This window comes from Aulostomus chinensis, chromosome 18 (genome assembly GCF_037954235.1).
Source record: "Aulostomus chinensis isolate RoL2024-O1b breed Wild chromosome 18, RoL_Achi_v1.0, whole genome shotgun sequence".
Classification (NCBI taxonomy): domain Eukaryota; kingdom Metazoa; phylum Chordata; class Actinopteri; order Syngnathiformes; family Aulostomidae; genus Aulostomus; species Aulostomus chinensis.
In genome coordinates this window covers 14,598,659-14,613,426 of record NC_141337.1, presented here as the reverse complement: position 1 = coordinate 14,613,426, position 14,768 = coordinate 14,598,659, and the positions used below count along the sequence as shown (strand labels likewise).

The 14,768-nt window shown below is 42.5% G+C and overlaps 1 protein-coding gene across 6 annotated transcripts in view; it reads left to right on the top strand.

Annotated features, from left to right (window-relative positions):
* mgat5b (alpha-1,6-mannosylglycoprotein 6-beta-N-acetylglucosaminyltransferase B) overlaps nucleotides 1-14,768 on the top strand; it is a 53,510-nt gene that overhangs the window by 27,776 nt on the left and 10,966 nt on the right. For all 6 annotated transcript variants that reach the window (XM_086185202.1, XM_086185205.1, XM_086185203.1 and 3 more), the window contains 3 exons: nucleotides 11,523-11,654; nucleotides 13,119-13,252; nucleotides 14,156-14,286. In XM_086185202.1, the coding sequence (XP_086041328.1) occupies nucleotides 11,523-11,654; nucleotides 13,119-13,252; nucleotides 14,156-14,286 (397 nt within the window). The remainder of the gene's footprint in view (nucleotides 1-11,522; nucleotides 11,655-13,118; nucleotides 13,253-14,155; nucleotides 14,287-14,768) is intronic.

Here is a 14,768-nt window from a genome sequence, read left to right as displayed (position 1 = left end):
GTTTGCGCTCCTCCTCACTGCTGCAGCTCACTGACTCCAGAGTGATAACAGGGCTTGCTCATCATAAACACAAGTGCTTGTGGCACACGCGCGCGCACACACACACACACACACACACACACACACACACACACACACACACACACACAACATGCTGTCAGACACTCAAGATGGTTCCATCCAAGAATAGGACTATATTGATTATCGCACAAGCGAGGACCTGCCATGATCTTTTTTTTGCATCACTGGCTTAGAGAAAGAAAACAACTGTAATTCTTTCCTAGATGATGGGAAGCTGGAGCAGACTGGCGGATGATAATGTGTGCTTGTTATTGAGCCCTGGATCCATCGCTGTGGGGAAGAGTTGAGGGCACTGATGAGTTAGAGCGACCCTTTGATCCTAAATATCAGTCTGTGAAGAAAAGCTGCTTTGATAAGAACAGAGCGGTGAGATCAGTGAGGTGGGAAAGAAGCCGCGGTGGGAATGCTACTGTAGGCCGCCATATTATTTACCCCACTAATTGGTGTCATATTGAATCACGGCAGTGTGCCTCCATAGGGAACTCCATGAGAAATGTTAAAATTGCTGACAGGGAGACAGAAACACACGGACTACACCAGAGCTCTGGTTAAGGCAGGATTTCCAAACATACGTTTTAATATTACAGCAGATAGAAATGTTTTATTAATACAGTGGTGTACTGTACTTTTATAAATTGTAAGCATGCTGTATTTAAACTAAAGCCCCTGGAATCCTTTCACCCATCGCTTTCTGCAAGAGAAGGTTTCGGCTTATTAGTCTGTTATCGTATGAACAAGCGCTACAGTTTCTCGTTGTAGGTCGCTGCTCATGAGGCCTGCTCCTCGTTGTCGCTCGCTCATTGCTCGTAAGCTGCCTGGTTGTTCTGCTCCATGATGTGTCCCTAGTTTGTACACCGTCTTAAGATTGTAGCAATGCTAAATTTCCAGCGCTACATGTCATCGCTGCAGCGGTCACACTGACAGAGAAACACCAAAATATGGAGGGACTTTAATTCGCTTTTGGGTTCTCCTTGTGTGTGTCTTGGATGGACTGACAGATTTGAGCACTCTAAGACACATGAAGGCACCTTCTGAAGTACACACACACACACACACACACACGCATATGCAGATAGGATCAATAATTTTTCCCCAGTGGTTCGTATGACCTCACTGGCCTAATATTCTTACATACTGTTCGCCTCATTTTTTGCCACTAAGGCTTCAGAAAACAAGAAAAACACATATTATTATTATATTTAAATGAGATGATTTCCATGATGAAAACAGAAAGGCTCCATTAGACCGTCATGGTGTTTCTGGCGTGGCCAGAGGAAAAAAAAAAAACGTGTTGTTGAACCAATCAGAAATGTTTTGCAGAAAAAGACCACCTCCAGAGTTCCTGGAACTTCAGCGAGTTCTGCCTCCCGAGGTGGGATTAAAAAACAATGTAGACCTTGGTCCCTGCGGTCGAAACGACAGTAGTTCCTCCAGAGGTTCCTTGTTGCTGGGGGAAGTTCCGGAGGGCACAAAAAGGGCTTAAGAGAAAAAATACTGGAGGGCTGAAATAGAAGCCAAGTGGGTTTATCAGGCTCTGGCCATATTTCCTCTTCGGATTTCTTAAATTGGCCAGTTATTGGCAGATGCAGAACATCTTGTAAATCAATTCTCTGTGGCTATTAATGAATAGAAAAGCAAACATATCTCTCCGTTCCTTATTCTTACGCTCCCACACACCATTAAATTGACAGATCGTTATGTGGGTTGTGCTCCCACTGATTCCCTCAGGCTTGTATCTATTTACATTTCCTACTCTTCACTTCCCCGCCCACACGTCGGAAAGGAGCTTAGTATAGCTGGATGGCTCGCCGCGGTTCTTATGTGGACGGGATTGTTGATATGTTTAGAGGTTTTTTTTTTTTCCTGATGGACAGATTAGCAACACTAGGAGACGAGCTTCACATCGCTGCCTCTAATTGCGAACATTCATGCTCGCTGGTGGTTTGACTGAAGTATCGCTTTTGCTGGCATCTTTGACAAATCAGTTACTCCCTCAATTTTCTCCTTCAGCCACATCTTTTCTCCACAAAATAAGCCGGTGTGCTTTTCCTTTGAAGACGCTCCATGAAGGTTCCTCAGCGTAGCAACCAGGAATAAACGCACCGCGCTGTCAAGTCATTCCTCTCCAAAACGAACCCAATCCAGATTAGAACATAGAATTTTTTAATTATTCTGTATTCAATATGAATATATTTTAAGACATCAGTCCCTGGTGGAGTCTAAGTGAAACTTTTGATAAAAATTATATATATTTTAGGAGTTCCAAGAAGCATTTCTGAGAGATTATCAGCTCCAACAAGGAAGTCATGTTTTCATTGGCGTTCGTCTCCCAGAAGGATTCTGTAAAAACTACGTGGCTGATGTTCACCAAATATGGTGGAGGGCGAAGAAAGACCTTGATCAATTTTGGGGTAGATTAGTCATAGCGCTCTGATGTATTTCCTGTTGTTTTGGACCAGGACTGTCTTGCATTCGATCAAAAACACCTCAAGAACTTGATGATGTGATACCATGAAGACTTCTAGTTCAATGGTGGCCAATTTTGACATTTTGCCATAAAACACAAACTGCCGTAACTGGACTCGTCATGGTCAGATCTTCTCCAAATGTCACACATTTGATGAGGCCTCAAGACAACAAACTGAACTGAAGTCAAAGCCTCAACGACAGTTAGTTAGTTCTTATGATGTACAGCAACAGAACAGACGTTAGATGTGTGTTCTGGAGTGTCACCGTGTGGGAGGGAATTGATATTTGTAAAAAAAAGTGCATGTGTCAGTCTGCTCCATCCTGTAAAATCCAAAGATCATTAGGTTTCGCCTCTGTGTCGCTCTACAGATCAGCCACACGCAGTGATATTAACAGAGGTGTGAGAGCTCAGGGTTGAAAGGTAGCACTTAGCCCCCCCCCCACCCCCACCCCCCTCCTGTATACAGTCTTAAACTGGGAGTTTCCCTCATCAAGCAAAAAATATCACTCCTTAACTGTTGTCGTGCCAAAGAGCAGGTTTGAATTTGAGAATCTTGGTGCCCACTTACACAGAGTAGTAAAAGACAGCGGCAGAACCAGAAGAACAGAGGAAGATGCCCCTCCTCATCTCTGCGTTTACTGTAATTGATGTGGAGACTGGAGTGGTGATGACATCATTCCTGTCAGAAACACCGGCACTTGTCGCACAGCGAGATGGGGCTACAGCAGTTTGCAGGGTGGCATAAACAGCTGTCACGTCTGCTCTGGGATCTCCCCTCATCTCCTCCCAGAGCAGCGTGGGTAATTAGCCCGCACCAGAGCACCTGAGGTTGGGGGGGTGCTGAGGAGGGAGGGCTGCAGCCTGTAAGGTTTAGTTCTGGCAACAACACTGGGGGAGTAAAGTACATTCACACAGATGGCGAGTATTGTCATCCAGAGATAATGTGAAGGCACCGATATTCCTGAGCTATTTCAGTCGGAGTCTCTGTCCTTCATGCAGAGAAAACACAACAGCCACTCACCCGCATCACCGTCGTGTTTCCATCAGTGCTCTTTCAGTTTTGAAGTGGAGCACAGAAAAGGTTGATGGGAATGTCAAGTTTGAAAAAAAGCATCTGAATTTTACAGGGAAAAAAGTTTATACTCCCTTAAAGTGGTCTTTTTTTCATTCCTTTTTCAAAGAAAAAGAGTAAATGCACAAAACTGGAAATGGGAAACCCCCCCCTTTTTTGATCAAGATCTGATGTAGCAATCTTGTGTTGCTGACCAGTTCGCAACTTCTCCACAGACAGTGAATGCAGCATGGCTGATACGAGCTGGCACGATAACTCACCCAACTAAAAGCAGTTCCTCGTGACTTTTTTAAATTTTTCATTGGTTGAAGGCTGTAGAAGGTCGAGTTGACCTCTTCCTGGACTCCACCAGGCATGTTGTTGTCTGTCTTCTGAGGAAAACACGTTATGAAGCCTTGCATGTTAGCGCAAATTCCATTGGAAACCTAATTCACAGTGACTCCCAGTGTTTTGTTAAAATTCGCTTGACAATTTATCCCTACATGTATAAACAGATTCTGCATATGAATACAGAATTTTTAAGCAAGGGAAAAAAATGTCGGAACATTTGACCGACCACATTTTAACGTGCCTGAAATAAACAGTTGAAGTGGAGTTAAAAAGAGATGGAACACACTGGAAAACATTTCTGTAGTCTGACGATTTAACAAAGATGTTAGCTGAGCGCAAACTGGCAACTTCTGAGTCAGTCCGCTCGTATTTGTCATCTTTCAACTCCATGCAGGCGTCTCAAGTTTCTCTACGGACTAAACAGTGAGCGGCAGATAGAACCAGGAAGTCTGGGACCGGATACCCACCTGCTACACCAACCTCTGAAATACTGGCCCTTGTTTCCTAGAAGTTAAGTCATCGGACATAGCTAGGAGTGTCACGATTCATCTACTACATCCATGTATCGATTTATATTCCTATGATCCAACTACGTCGATCTGTGCTCGGCAAGTTGGCCTTCTGGACGACGTATATCGATCTAACATTGTTTTCAAATGCAATCAATTGATCGTATTGATACGAGGAAATAACAGACCAGATTTAGCACAGCCGAATTTATATACATGTTTTTTTTAATACTTTTAATGTTAAAAACTCGATTTGGTCTGCCTGTCGGTGATGTCATCGCCATGCGCCAGCAGCAGTGCGAATTTCAGCACAGCAAAACGTAGCATGGCGGATACGGAGCTTTTCTAAATAAGTCGCTCGCTGTTTGTAGGATAAGTAAAAGCAAAAGTAGCAGGTAAACCTACTGTTGGATCAACCTGAAGAGATGTTGGTTGCACTTAATTTTTGATATTAAATATTGTACTATTTTTATGCTGCAAAACAAAAGCAGAAGTAGCAGGTAAACCTGATGTTGGAAGTGTTGGTGGCACTTACTTTTACTTACTTACTTTTTATTGAAAATATGTTGAATGTTGAAAATGAGAGGAGAAAAGGTTAACCTCCTGTCAATTAAACCTGAAGTGTTGGTTGCACTTTATTCAAATGAAACATGAATGCATTTGCCATTAATTGTTGTTTACTTGTTATTTGTTTATATCTATAATTAATTTATGCCTGATTCCCATACAAAAAAACAACAGAGATCTTGGAAATCTCACCTGCACTGTCCAGTATCCAGGGATTTATTTCACAGTCGCACTGGTAGAATTTTCGGCTAAAAAGTCCCTGAATCGATTTCACGATTTTCAGTGAATCGTTTCGGATCGTATCAGTATCATCCTTGAATCGAATCAGTAACCACGAATCGTGGTACGAATCGAATCGTTGTTAAAACGAATCATTAAAGCCCCAGACGTCAATGATGGGTTCAGAAATTCCTTCAAACTTAAATGGAAACTTCTGCTCCCAGCGCGGTGGGTGCTGCTCTGCCTTTTGCTGCATCTGGTATGACATCTAGGATGTGAGCGCTGCGTTAGCCGCTGACGTCTCCACTGTATATCCTTCACGTTTAGCGGATCCGTGTGAAGCGCTTGACAGAACCCATTCGCAAAGTTGCCAGGTAATTTCACCAGACATTCCTCAACAGCGAGAGACCGGCTACCCAAAGTGACAATTTAACAATGAAAATGTCAAACGGAGGGTCAAACGCATTTGTAATCCATCAGTCTTGTCGGAACAGTAAAAGTTATGACTGGTGTGCTGGTTTTCTTAAGTGTGACATTAGAAACTTGGAGTCAAGGCTGTTTTTATCTCCAGTCTCCTACAAAGAGCCTTACTCCTCAGCCGGTCTCGAGATGTTACGTTCCATTAGTGCTGATGCACTTTCACCCTGCAGCCTTCAGATTGATTTGCCTTTGTTTCAATGCTTTGTAATGGAAAGCAAAAACAGCAGCATTGTTAAAAATAGCCGGCCCAGCACTGATTTAACATCACAGGGATTCAAACTCGGCACAGACGTGTTGTTCCGTGAGTGCATTGCAATCAACTTTTGTATCCTCATCCTTAATTATGATCAAGCTTTTAGTTTCTTGTTAGCTGGAAGGTCTGAGATAGAGCCTAGTGTGTTACATATTTTTAAGGTGAGATGCCAGATTTTACAAAAAAGAAAACCCGTTTTCACACATCCAAACAAATGGGTGTATTTTCTGTTGCATAAGGCTGCTGTTTACCACAATTTAAGAAAACGAGGTCTTCTTCTGAAGTTGACAGCCCCGGAAAGTGCTCCCGGAATTGAGAGTAAAGAGAAAAATGGGAAGAAATATAAATGAGCTACTGACTTTGCACTACAGTCCCTCAGATTGCATTTAAAAAAAAAAAAGAAACCCCGAAAAACAAGTTGAAAGTCAGACCGTTTTTTTTGTTCCTCTTTTTCTTTTAAATAAAAATGTTAAAAAAACGTACACAGCTGTGTACAGTGGTGCTTTGGCGGCATCCGCTTTAACGACATGAAATCTGGAGCTCTTCAATGCGTCTCATTTATTTGACATCAGGAGAAACGACATTAAAGTTTTTCTTCTTTCGTTCGCCACCTTGCTGTCTGAAGTGGTTTGTGGCTGCTTTTGGACTCAGCAGCTTATCAACTCTCCTCCTGGCCCATGTTGACCCCCCCCACCACTGTGAGCCTCAAGCCCTCAAGAATTATTGTATAAATCTGCCTCGGCCACTTCCCCTCGCCACTGGACATCTGCGCCCTTCCTTTAAGATGTAATGTGAAACAGAAGAAATGTGCCTGATGGTGATTGTTAATCGGCACTTACATGCAACCCCTCCCCCCTTCAGTCGTTCTCTTTTGAAATAATCTATCAGAACACGTTCCACTCAATGACTGTATGCTAAATGGACACGGTCTGATAAGGGAAACTGCCGCAGGAACTGTCATTCTCTCCACTGTCCAGCAGGGGGACACTTACGTAGTTGCAAATAGAACCTAGCTTGGGTCCAAGTAACTCAGACCAGCCTGGAATTGACTCTTTTTTTAACGGTCCATGCAACCTGAGCCTGCTGCAGTTACTGCGAGGTGAAGCACTGTTTAACTGTCTGTATAGACTGTGTAAAGACATCATTTTATATGTTAGATTGATTTAACACGTTAAAAACACTGGGCAGTAGACGTCTGAGGAAAATGACCCATTATTTCTATGGCTTATGGTTTTATGAGCTAAAGACTACAAATCAGTACCAGATATTTATACTGGACTGGCAGGTAAGGACACGCAGCTTCTTATTTCATTTTAATGCGGCTTATATGTTTTGAACTAGCCTCCAATGCATGTAACCTTGGGTTTCCACATCTGTACCAGATATTAGTACGGGACTGGGAATGTAGGGCACACCTCTTTCTCTAATGACAATTTAATGTTTCCTGCATTTAATATGAATATTTCAGTGCAAAATCAGAGTTTTCCACATACAGTAACTTTCTGCATTTTCTTTTTTCCCAGTGTTCTTGTTATGTGACCAAACAATTTTTTAAATATATATATATATATATATATATATATATATATATATATATATACACACATATACACACACACACACACACACCCCACACATTCTAGAAGAAGACAGGCCAGTTTTCCAGCTCCAAACTTGGATTAGTTCCTGGTTCATCCTGGCATCTGTGGCTGTTACTTTTTAAGATGCTGTCTGTAAGAAAATCTTTTCCGAGCCAAACGGCCAACTTGAGATTCAAAATGTGGGATCTCCTTCAAAGATCTCTCAGTTCTTTCCCGATCGTTTGTTTTCCCGTTCGTCTGTACCGTCTTGTGAGGCACTAACGAAGAACGAATACATCCCATAATCTGAATCCGAATCTGAATCTGCATGCGACACAACACAAAGAAATGCGACGCGAACGTCACTCCTGTAGGGGTTAGCACTGAAAACCCTGGCTGTGTACCCTTGACTGATGAAACCACAACTTAAAGTTCTGTTGGCTGACACACTCGTGCTCATTATCCCGTCCACTGTAGGGGAACCAGCTGCCATGCTTGTTTCCACAAGGCTGCAGCGCTGACTAACTGTGTTCCATACAAAGAAAGATCGATCGTCCCTTGTTTTGAAGGTAGTGGTTGGGAGGTAAGGAGAGAAAGTGTCAGTAGGTGTGTGCCCACAGTTGCAAAAAAAAAACAAAAGCAAACAACAACAACAACAACCCAAAAACCTTTCATAGTATATTTATAATCTTCATTAAGAAAATAATCACCGAAGACCACATTTCCCCCTTTACCTCCAGCCAGGTTTATGTTTCACACAGCGACTTCTATTGCCACTACAAACTTGGACGCTTCTGTAGCCAGAATGAGACGATGTCTTGAATATGTGAGTTATTGCACACATATGAAGGTTTTGACTGCTCTCCCATCAAGTGTCTGCTGCAGTGCTGCGACTGCTGCGGCACAAAAGGGTGTGTTTTTTCTTTTCTGTACGTACCTGAAGAGAAGCATTAACATTCTCTGGAGTGAATAAGATGTGGAGTTCTTTAAAGGTTATGGGGACCGTATTTGTCAGACTCTCAGGGATCATCAAGGAATGTTTTAGGGGAACATACACAGGTTGGAGGTTACCTGTAGAGTGTTTCGGTAATGTTAAAGTTGTGCAAGCCCGCAAGGAAGGTCTTGCAAGGACGCTAGAAAAGAAGAATATGACTGGTTGTTCTCCTGAAGGTTTCTGTGTCGTCACTATAGAGTCTAACATTCTAAGAACGCCATGAAATAGAACTTTAAAATAAAAAGAATTCCTCACCAACGTTCTCAATGTTGATCCTTTGGAAAAAACTGAGTGAACATTACAGGTCGACGTTCAAACTATCGCTGGGGAGTTTGTCCTCTTAAAGGGAACATTTCTGATGATAACGTTCGGATATTATCCGAATGTCTTTGTATTGCTGCGTGAAACCTTAAAATAACCAAAGTGAAGCGTTCTAACCTCGTGTGGGAAACATAGGACAGCATAACGTTTGTAACCAAAAGATCACTTTTGAGAACATTCACAGTGTTATTTATCTAGAGGTTCTGCACCTTTGGAACCTTTAGCGAATCCCTCCTATGCCTGTGGATAATCGTACTGTATATAACGTATATGTATAATGTATACATTAAGATCTGCAAACCCGTATTCCTGGGCTAAGCAAATTACATGGCCGTATACTCGTCTCATGGAGTTTATCCTCACATTATTTCACCATAAATTGCTGTTTACACAGTGATTTACACGTCTGCATATCCACTCTTCTCCCGGGCGGTTTTTGTACTGTGGTGTAGCTCTTACAAACCACTGATGTCGAACAAAGCATTACTTGCTCTTGTAATGAAAATAGACACGCTTGATTGCGTTTTTCTTAAACAAAGTGCTGCCTTGATCCCTCCTGAACACAGAGCGCTCTGAAGCTGAGTTGCGCTCCGTCACAGCAGACGACGCATTTGCATCTCCTGCTTTTTCTCTCCCTGGAAACGTGAGGCTCTCTTTTAGTTTGGTTTATGTCTTTTCAGGCTGTAGATTGAGGAAACTGATCAAGAGTCACGGCTTTTTTCCGAATTATTGGCTATCATTCATGCATGGGTGACCTTTATGGAAATAATCACATAAAAAGATGACAAAAGTTAAGAAATAGCAGCAATTACCAGAACCCATTTCTCCACAAGCTATCTTTGGAACATACGGACATTAACAAGGCTTTCTTCAGATAAATGAGGAGAAAATGAACTTTGCTCGGTTCTTGTCTCTGGATCTGCAACACACTCTCCCGAGATCTGGCAACTCCTCTGTGCTTCGGTAGTGAAACATCAATCTGGGTTCATTTAAGTGCATCCAAGGTTGCTTTCCAACTGGATAAAAAAAAAAAAAAGAAATTTGTAGTGAAAAAGAAGTTCAACTCGATTTGAAAAGTTAATCCAAAAGAGGCAGGAGAGATGACCACGCCAGGCGCTACTAAGGGTCTTTAATTTAAAGCGAACATTTATGCGAAAAATACTTTGATGGCACAGAGACAGATTCAACACAAATAACGAATGAAGGCAGTGATCCCACCATCAAGGACGTGTGATCTGTGCGTTCCAAAGATAACGTGTGTTTTTACGGATACGAGAGAATCTGCTGAGAAGGGCGGGCGAAGTGTGTGACTCCCCACTGTGAGGCGTCGGTGTGTGTTAGCGTGTGAATTCTGTGTAGTCGCCATTGTCTCCTCTGGAGCACTGACATGATTTCACAATGATACTGGCTTCTCTCATTGTTACTGTTTCAACTTTCACTCCAACCCTGACCTCCACCATTCACATGCACACACACACACGCACGCACACCCACAGTAGCAGTGAAAAGCAAGGCTGTCTTACCCTAACCAATTATTGTTATCTGATCAGCGCTTAGCATACTGCGAGATTCAAAGTAGAGTTCTATTGATGCAGCTTTTATGTGAAACAGCGTTATTACAGAAATGAATTATTGATCTGCGCAACTGCAACGCGTTACTGGAATTTTGATTTGATGTAGATTAAGATATCGCTGACGCCCGAGTGGATGAAGATGACGGGAAGAGAACCGGGGTGCAGTGATTCAGGTCGGGGGTTTTCAGGGGTGCGTTTCAAGACTTTGCTAGACTTCATCCATGCAATAATATTCCAAAACTTCTAAATAAAGCAGTCCAGTTGATCAGTCCTGGTTGCAATTCCAACAATGATTAAGTCCGACCGCCATTGTCGCGTGTGATATTTCTCCCTCTTGCAATCAAAGACAAAGTATAAACTCCAAACTAGAGGTCTCCGTAAAAGATAATAATGTACACAGTCTTGTGTCTTTTCCATTTTCTCTTTTTTATTATCTTTTTTTGTACCAAATCAAATGTTTTGCGATCATGTCAAGTCGTCAGTTTTATTTGTATAGCACAGGTAGAGCAGGTCTAGTACCAAACTCCTTCAATGAATCTACACCAACAATTCTCCATCAGCAGCACATCCTGCAACAGCGGCGACAAAAACCTTCCTTTTAACAGGCAGGAACGTCGACAGATTCAGGCTCAATGGGGACGGCCTTCTGCTTTGAACGGTTGGGGGGAAAGAGAGCAGGAGAGCGGGACAGAGACAAAGACAGATAATGGAGGACAACAGATCTACAGAAGGAAAGAGAGGGGCAGAGATAAAGAGAGCGATAAAGGGAAGAGAATGATGGATGTATCACCTGCTCACTGATGAGCTACGTTCCTGGTGTAAAACTCTGGATTTCAAGAATTTACTGAAAAGTCAAAGGAAGCATTTAACAGGGCGGAACTTACAGAACTTCAGCCGCTCAGAAGGTGGACGGTCATTGTTGAGCTCTGTCGGGAACTAGATACAGAAACCGATGATGACGTCGTGGTAGTAAAAGCTCGACTTGAGTACAGATTCAGTATTTTTTTCCAGCTCTTCATAGTTTGTATCACATTTAACGTGTGTGTGTGTGTGTGTGTGTGTGTGTTTCCAGGTTTTTGGGAGTCCCCCCAGGTAGAGGAAGCTGCCCTTTGACTGGACCTCTGCCCTTTGACCTCATCTACACTGACTACCACGGGCTGCAGCAGATGAAGCAGCACATGGGTCTCTCACTGAAGAAGCACAAGTAAACACTAAAAACCTGTCATAAATGTTGGTCCACTGAGTTCAAGTTGCAGGACGTGTTGTGGTCCCCACCAATGATGGACTAGGCGGTCTTCTGGTCCCCCTTTACATACTGAATAATTCACTAGATGTTGAAGGCTGGAATGCTGCTTTTTTTTGTGTTTGCATCTGATGTTGAGAAAAGGTTGTTCACGTAAAATAAATGGGTTCTCATGTAAGAGCATCATTAGAATAATGGAATGCAGCTCTGCGGCGATCATACACACATCGCCATTGTCCAACGCTCTGTGTGGCGGCGTGATGTTCTTTGACTGTAAACAGAGTTAGTTGGGTTTGTTGTTCCAGCTTGGCAGAACTGGAGCAGTAAACACAGCAAACAATCACATCATTTTGATCCAGATTGAAAGGAACAAAGCGATGTGTCGTGTACTCTAGAAAATATGAGTGTATATTTATGGAAAAACAAAAAACAGAAAAAGAACATGGTTGTAAATTGAAGGAGAGTGAAAATAATAATGTTTGGCAAATTTTTGTTTTATGTAGCTGTACCAGTTTGTTTTCGTCCTACATTTTACCACAAATATGGAATGGGAGGAAATTAATGTTGAGCATTAATAAACAAGATAATAAGAAAGATCTCTTTTTTTATATCATTAGCAAATGTGTTTCGAAAAGTACATTTTAACTGATCTAAAGTATAATTTATTGGAAAAAAAAGTTACGAGGGTAGGCTGTTTTCTTGTTTGAACCAAATACCTGTAACTGCACCAGTACCTGGAATTCAGTACCGGCACCTCACAGTATTTCAGTAATTGCTTTGGTGCTTTCACTTTCATTTTGGTGGAACTACAGGCTCAGTGATGAATTGGGTTAGCAACAATGCTACAGAAACATCAACCAATGCACTGGGGGGGGGGGGGGGGAGACAAGTTTGGTCCATCAGCAACTTTTCTAACAAGGAAATACCTGAAGATGTACTACTTTACATATGTTATTGTCCAGGGAGGGTTCTATATCTTCTGTCCAGGCTAGCTGCTACAGCTAGCTTGTAGCTGCTACAGTTAGCTCGTAGCAGATACAGTTAGCTTGTAGCAGCTACAGTTAGCTCGTAGCAGCTACAGTTAGCTTGTAGCAGCTATATTTAGCTCGTAGCAGCTACAGCTAGCTTGTAGCAGCTCTGACAGACTTTGCTATCAAATACATTTCACCATTAAACTTTGTGGTATATTTTCTGTTGTTGTTGTGTGTGTGGGGGAGAGCTGACAGCTTTACCACTATTGAAGAACTGAGATGAGCTGTGATATTTCACACTCTTAAAACCCACGTCTTAAACCCGGTGAAAGACACAATAATTGAATTATTTTTTGTTTTTAGTTGTTTTGTTCGTGGAGGAGGTGGTGATTTATTTGAGAGCCTCTGGTTCTTATTGTAACTCAGCTGACTCCAAGCCTCTCATTTCTTGTAGGTGCCACATCCGAGTGATTGACACTTTTGGCACTGAGCCTGCGTACAACCATGAGGAGTACGCTACACTGCACGGCTATAGAACCAACTGGGGCTACTGGAACCTTCACGGCCAGCAGTACATGACCATGTTCCGTATGTGAACTCTCTCTTGACTGATTTTTAAGATGCTGACAGGAAACGATCAAAGAAAATTCCTCACTAATAATTACGTGTGAAACATTATGTGTGTATGAGTGTGTTTATGTGACCGGCAGTGCTAGCAGATTGGGAGAGTTTACACAGTTCTCAGGCCATCACAGGCGAAACTTTGGGGTATAAACAGACCAGAGAACAGCTGCGCCTGCACAGATGCTTAACGCCGCCTACTGTGGCCGAGCACCACCAGCTACACTCACATACACAGAATGTACAAAAACACATGCACTCACTTATAAATTCATGCCACATATGGTGTGATCGGTAGCAGAAGACATTTCAGCTGTTCCTGTAGTCTCCAATTAATTCAGCAACACTGGGCGACCCTGCTGTTTCCGAAATGCTCGCTGTTATCACAGGTCCGACATCCCACAATGTCGGCTTTCATCTCAGCTTTGACTTAAAACACAGTTGCTCTCCGTACTGGCACTTGACATTGGCCTGCTGCAATATTCATAGCGCTGCCGTTGAATGGCCTGAACTCTGCAAAGATGACGGAGCAGACATGTTCATTTCTGTGAAATCATAGATGGGTCGCAATCAAAGTGTGCTGTTACGTCACAAACCAACCCAATAATAAAAACAAAAACAAACAAACATCGTGGATCCTCATCCCCAGTAACACAAACCTTTTTCTTTTTTTTTTAAATATTTCACCACACTGCTGAACACATGAATGGAATAATTTATCACTTAAGTGACAGAATTCCCATCATGCCGCATTCCCTCTGTATTCTCCACTTTTACACCAGGACCTCCACAACCGCTTTGAAGTCACTTTTTTTTTGAAGGTATAAAAATTGGAATTATATTGCCAATTGCTCTGTTTGTCCTTGGCAGCCCACACCCCAGACAACTCTTTTATGGGTTTTGTGGCGGAGGAGCTGAATGACACAGTGAGACTGAACATTCAGAGGAACAAAGTTAATAATATGGCTGTCGTGTACGGCAAAGAAGCCAGCATGTGGAAGGTCAGTATCCCACGTTAACCCCTGCAATATATTCAGTAAGGTGTGTTTGCTTCTAATCTGTGTGAGGAGGGAATTTTCTCCCTCCCGGTGAGTGAATAACATCTTGGCGCTCTGCTTCTATCTTCTTCTTCTTTAGGAAACGCAACACATCACCGTCGCGTTATTGGTTAAAATTAACTATACCCTGCTTTATTAGGCTGGGATGCCCTCTTGGTTGTAGGTTGGAACAAATAATGTACGCCATGCCGGAGTTACTGCAATCAAATCCAAACTCCAGTCAGAAAGAAAAGCATTTTAATCGTTGTCTGCTCGTCATTTTGCTTATTTGGCCGTCATTCTGATCCGTTTAGCCTCTTTTCCTCGTCTGGATGATTCTACAGAACCGGGCAAAATAGGCTGTAGTTTTCTGACGGGGCTCCCCCAGGAACACAGTAGCAGTGTCTGGGCTGATGACAGTAAGAAACAGTGAATTTACACAAAGA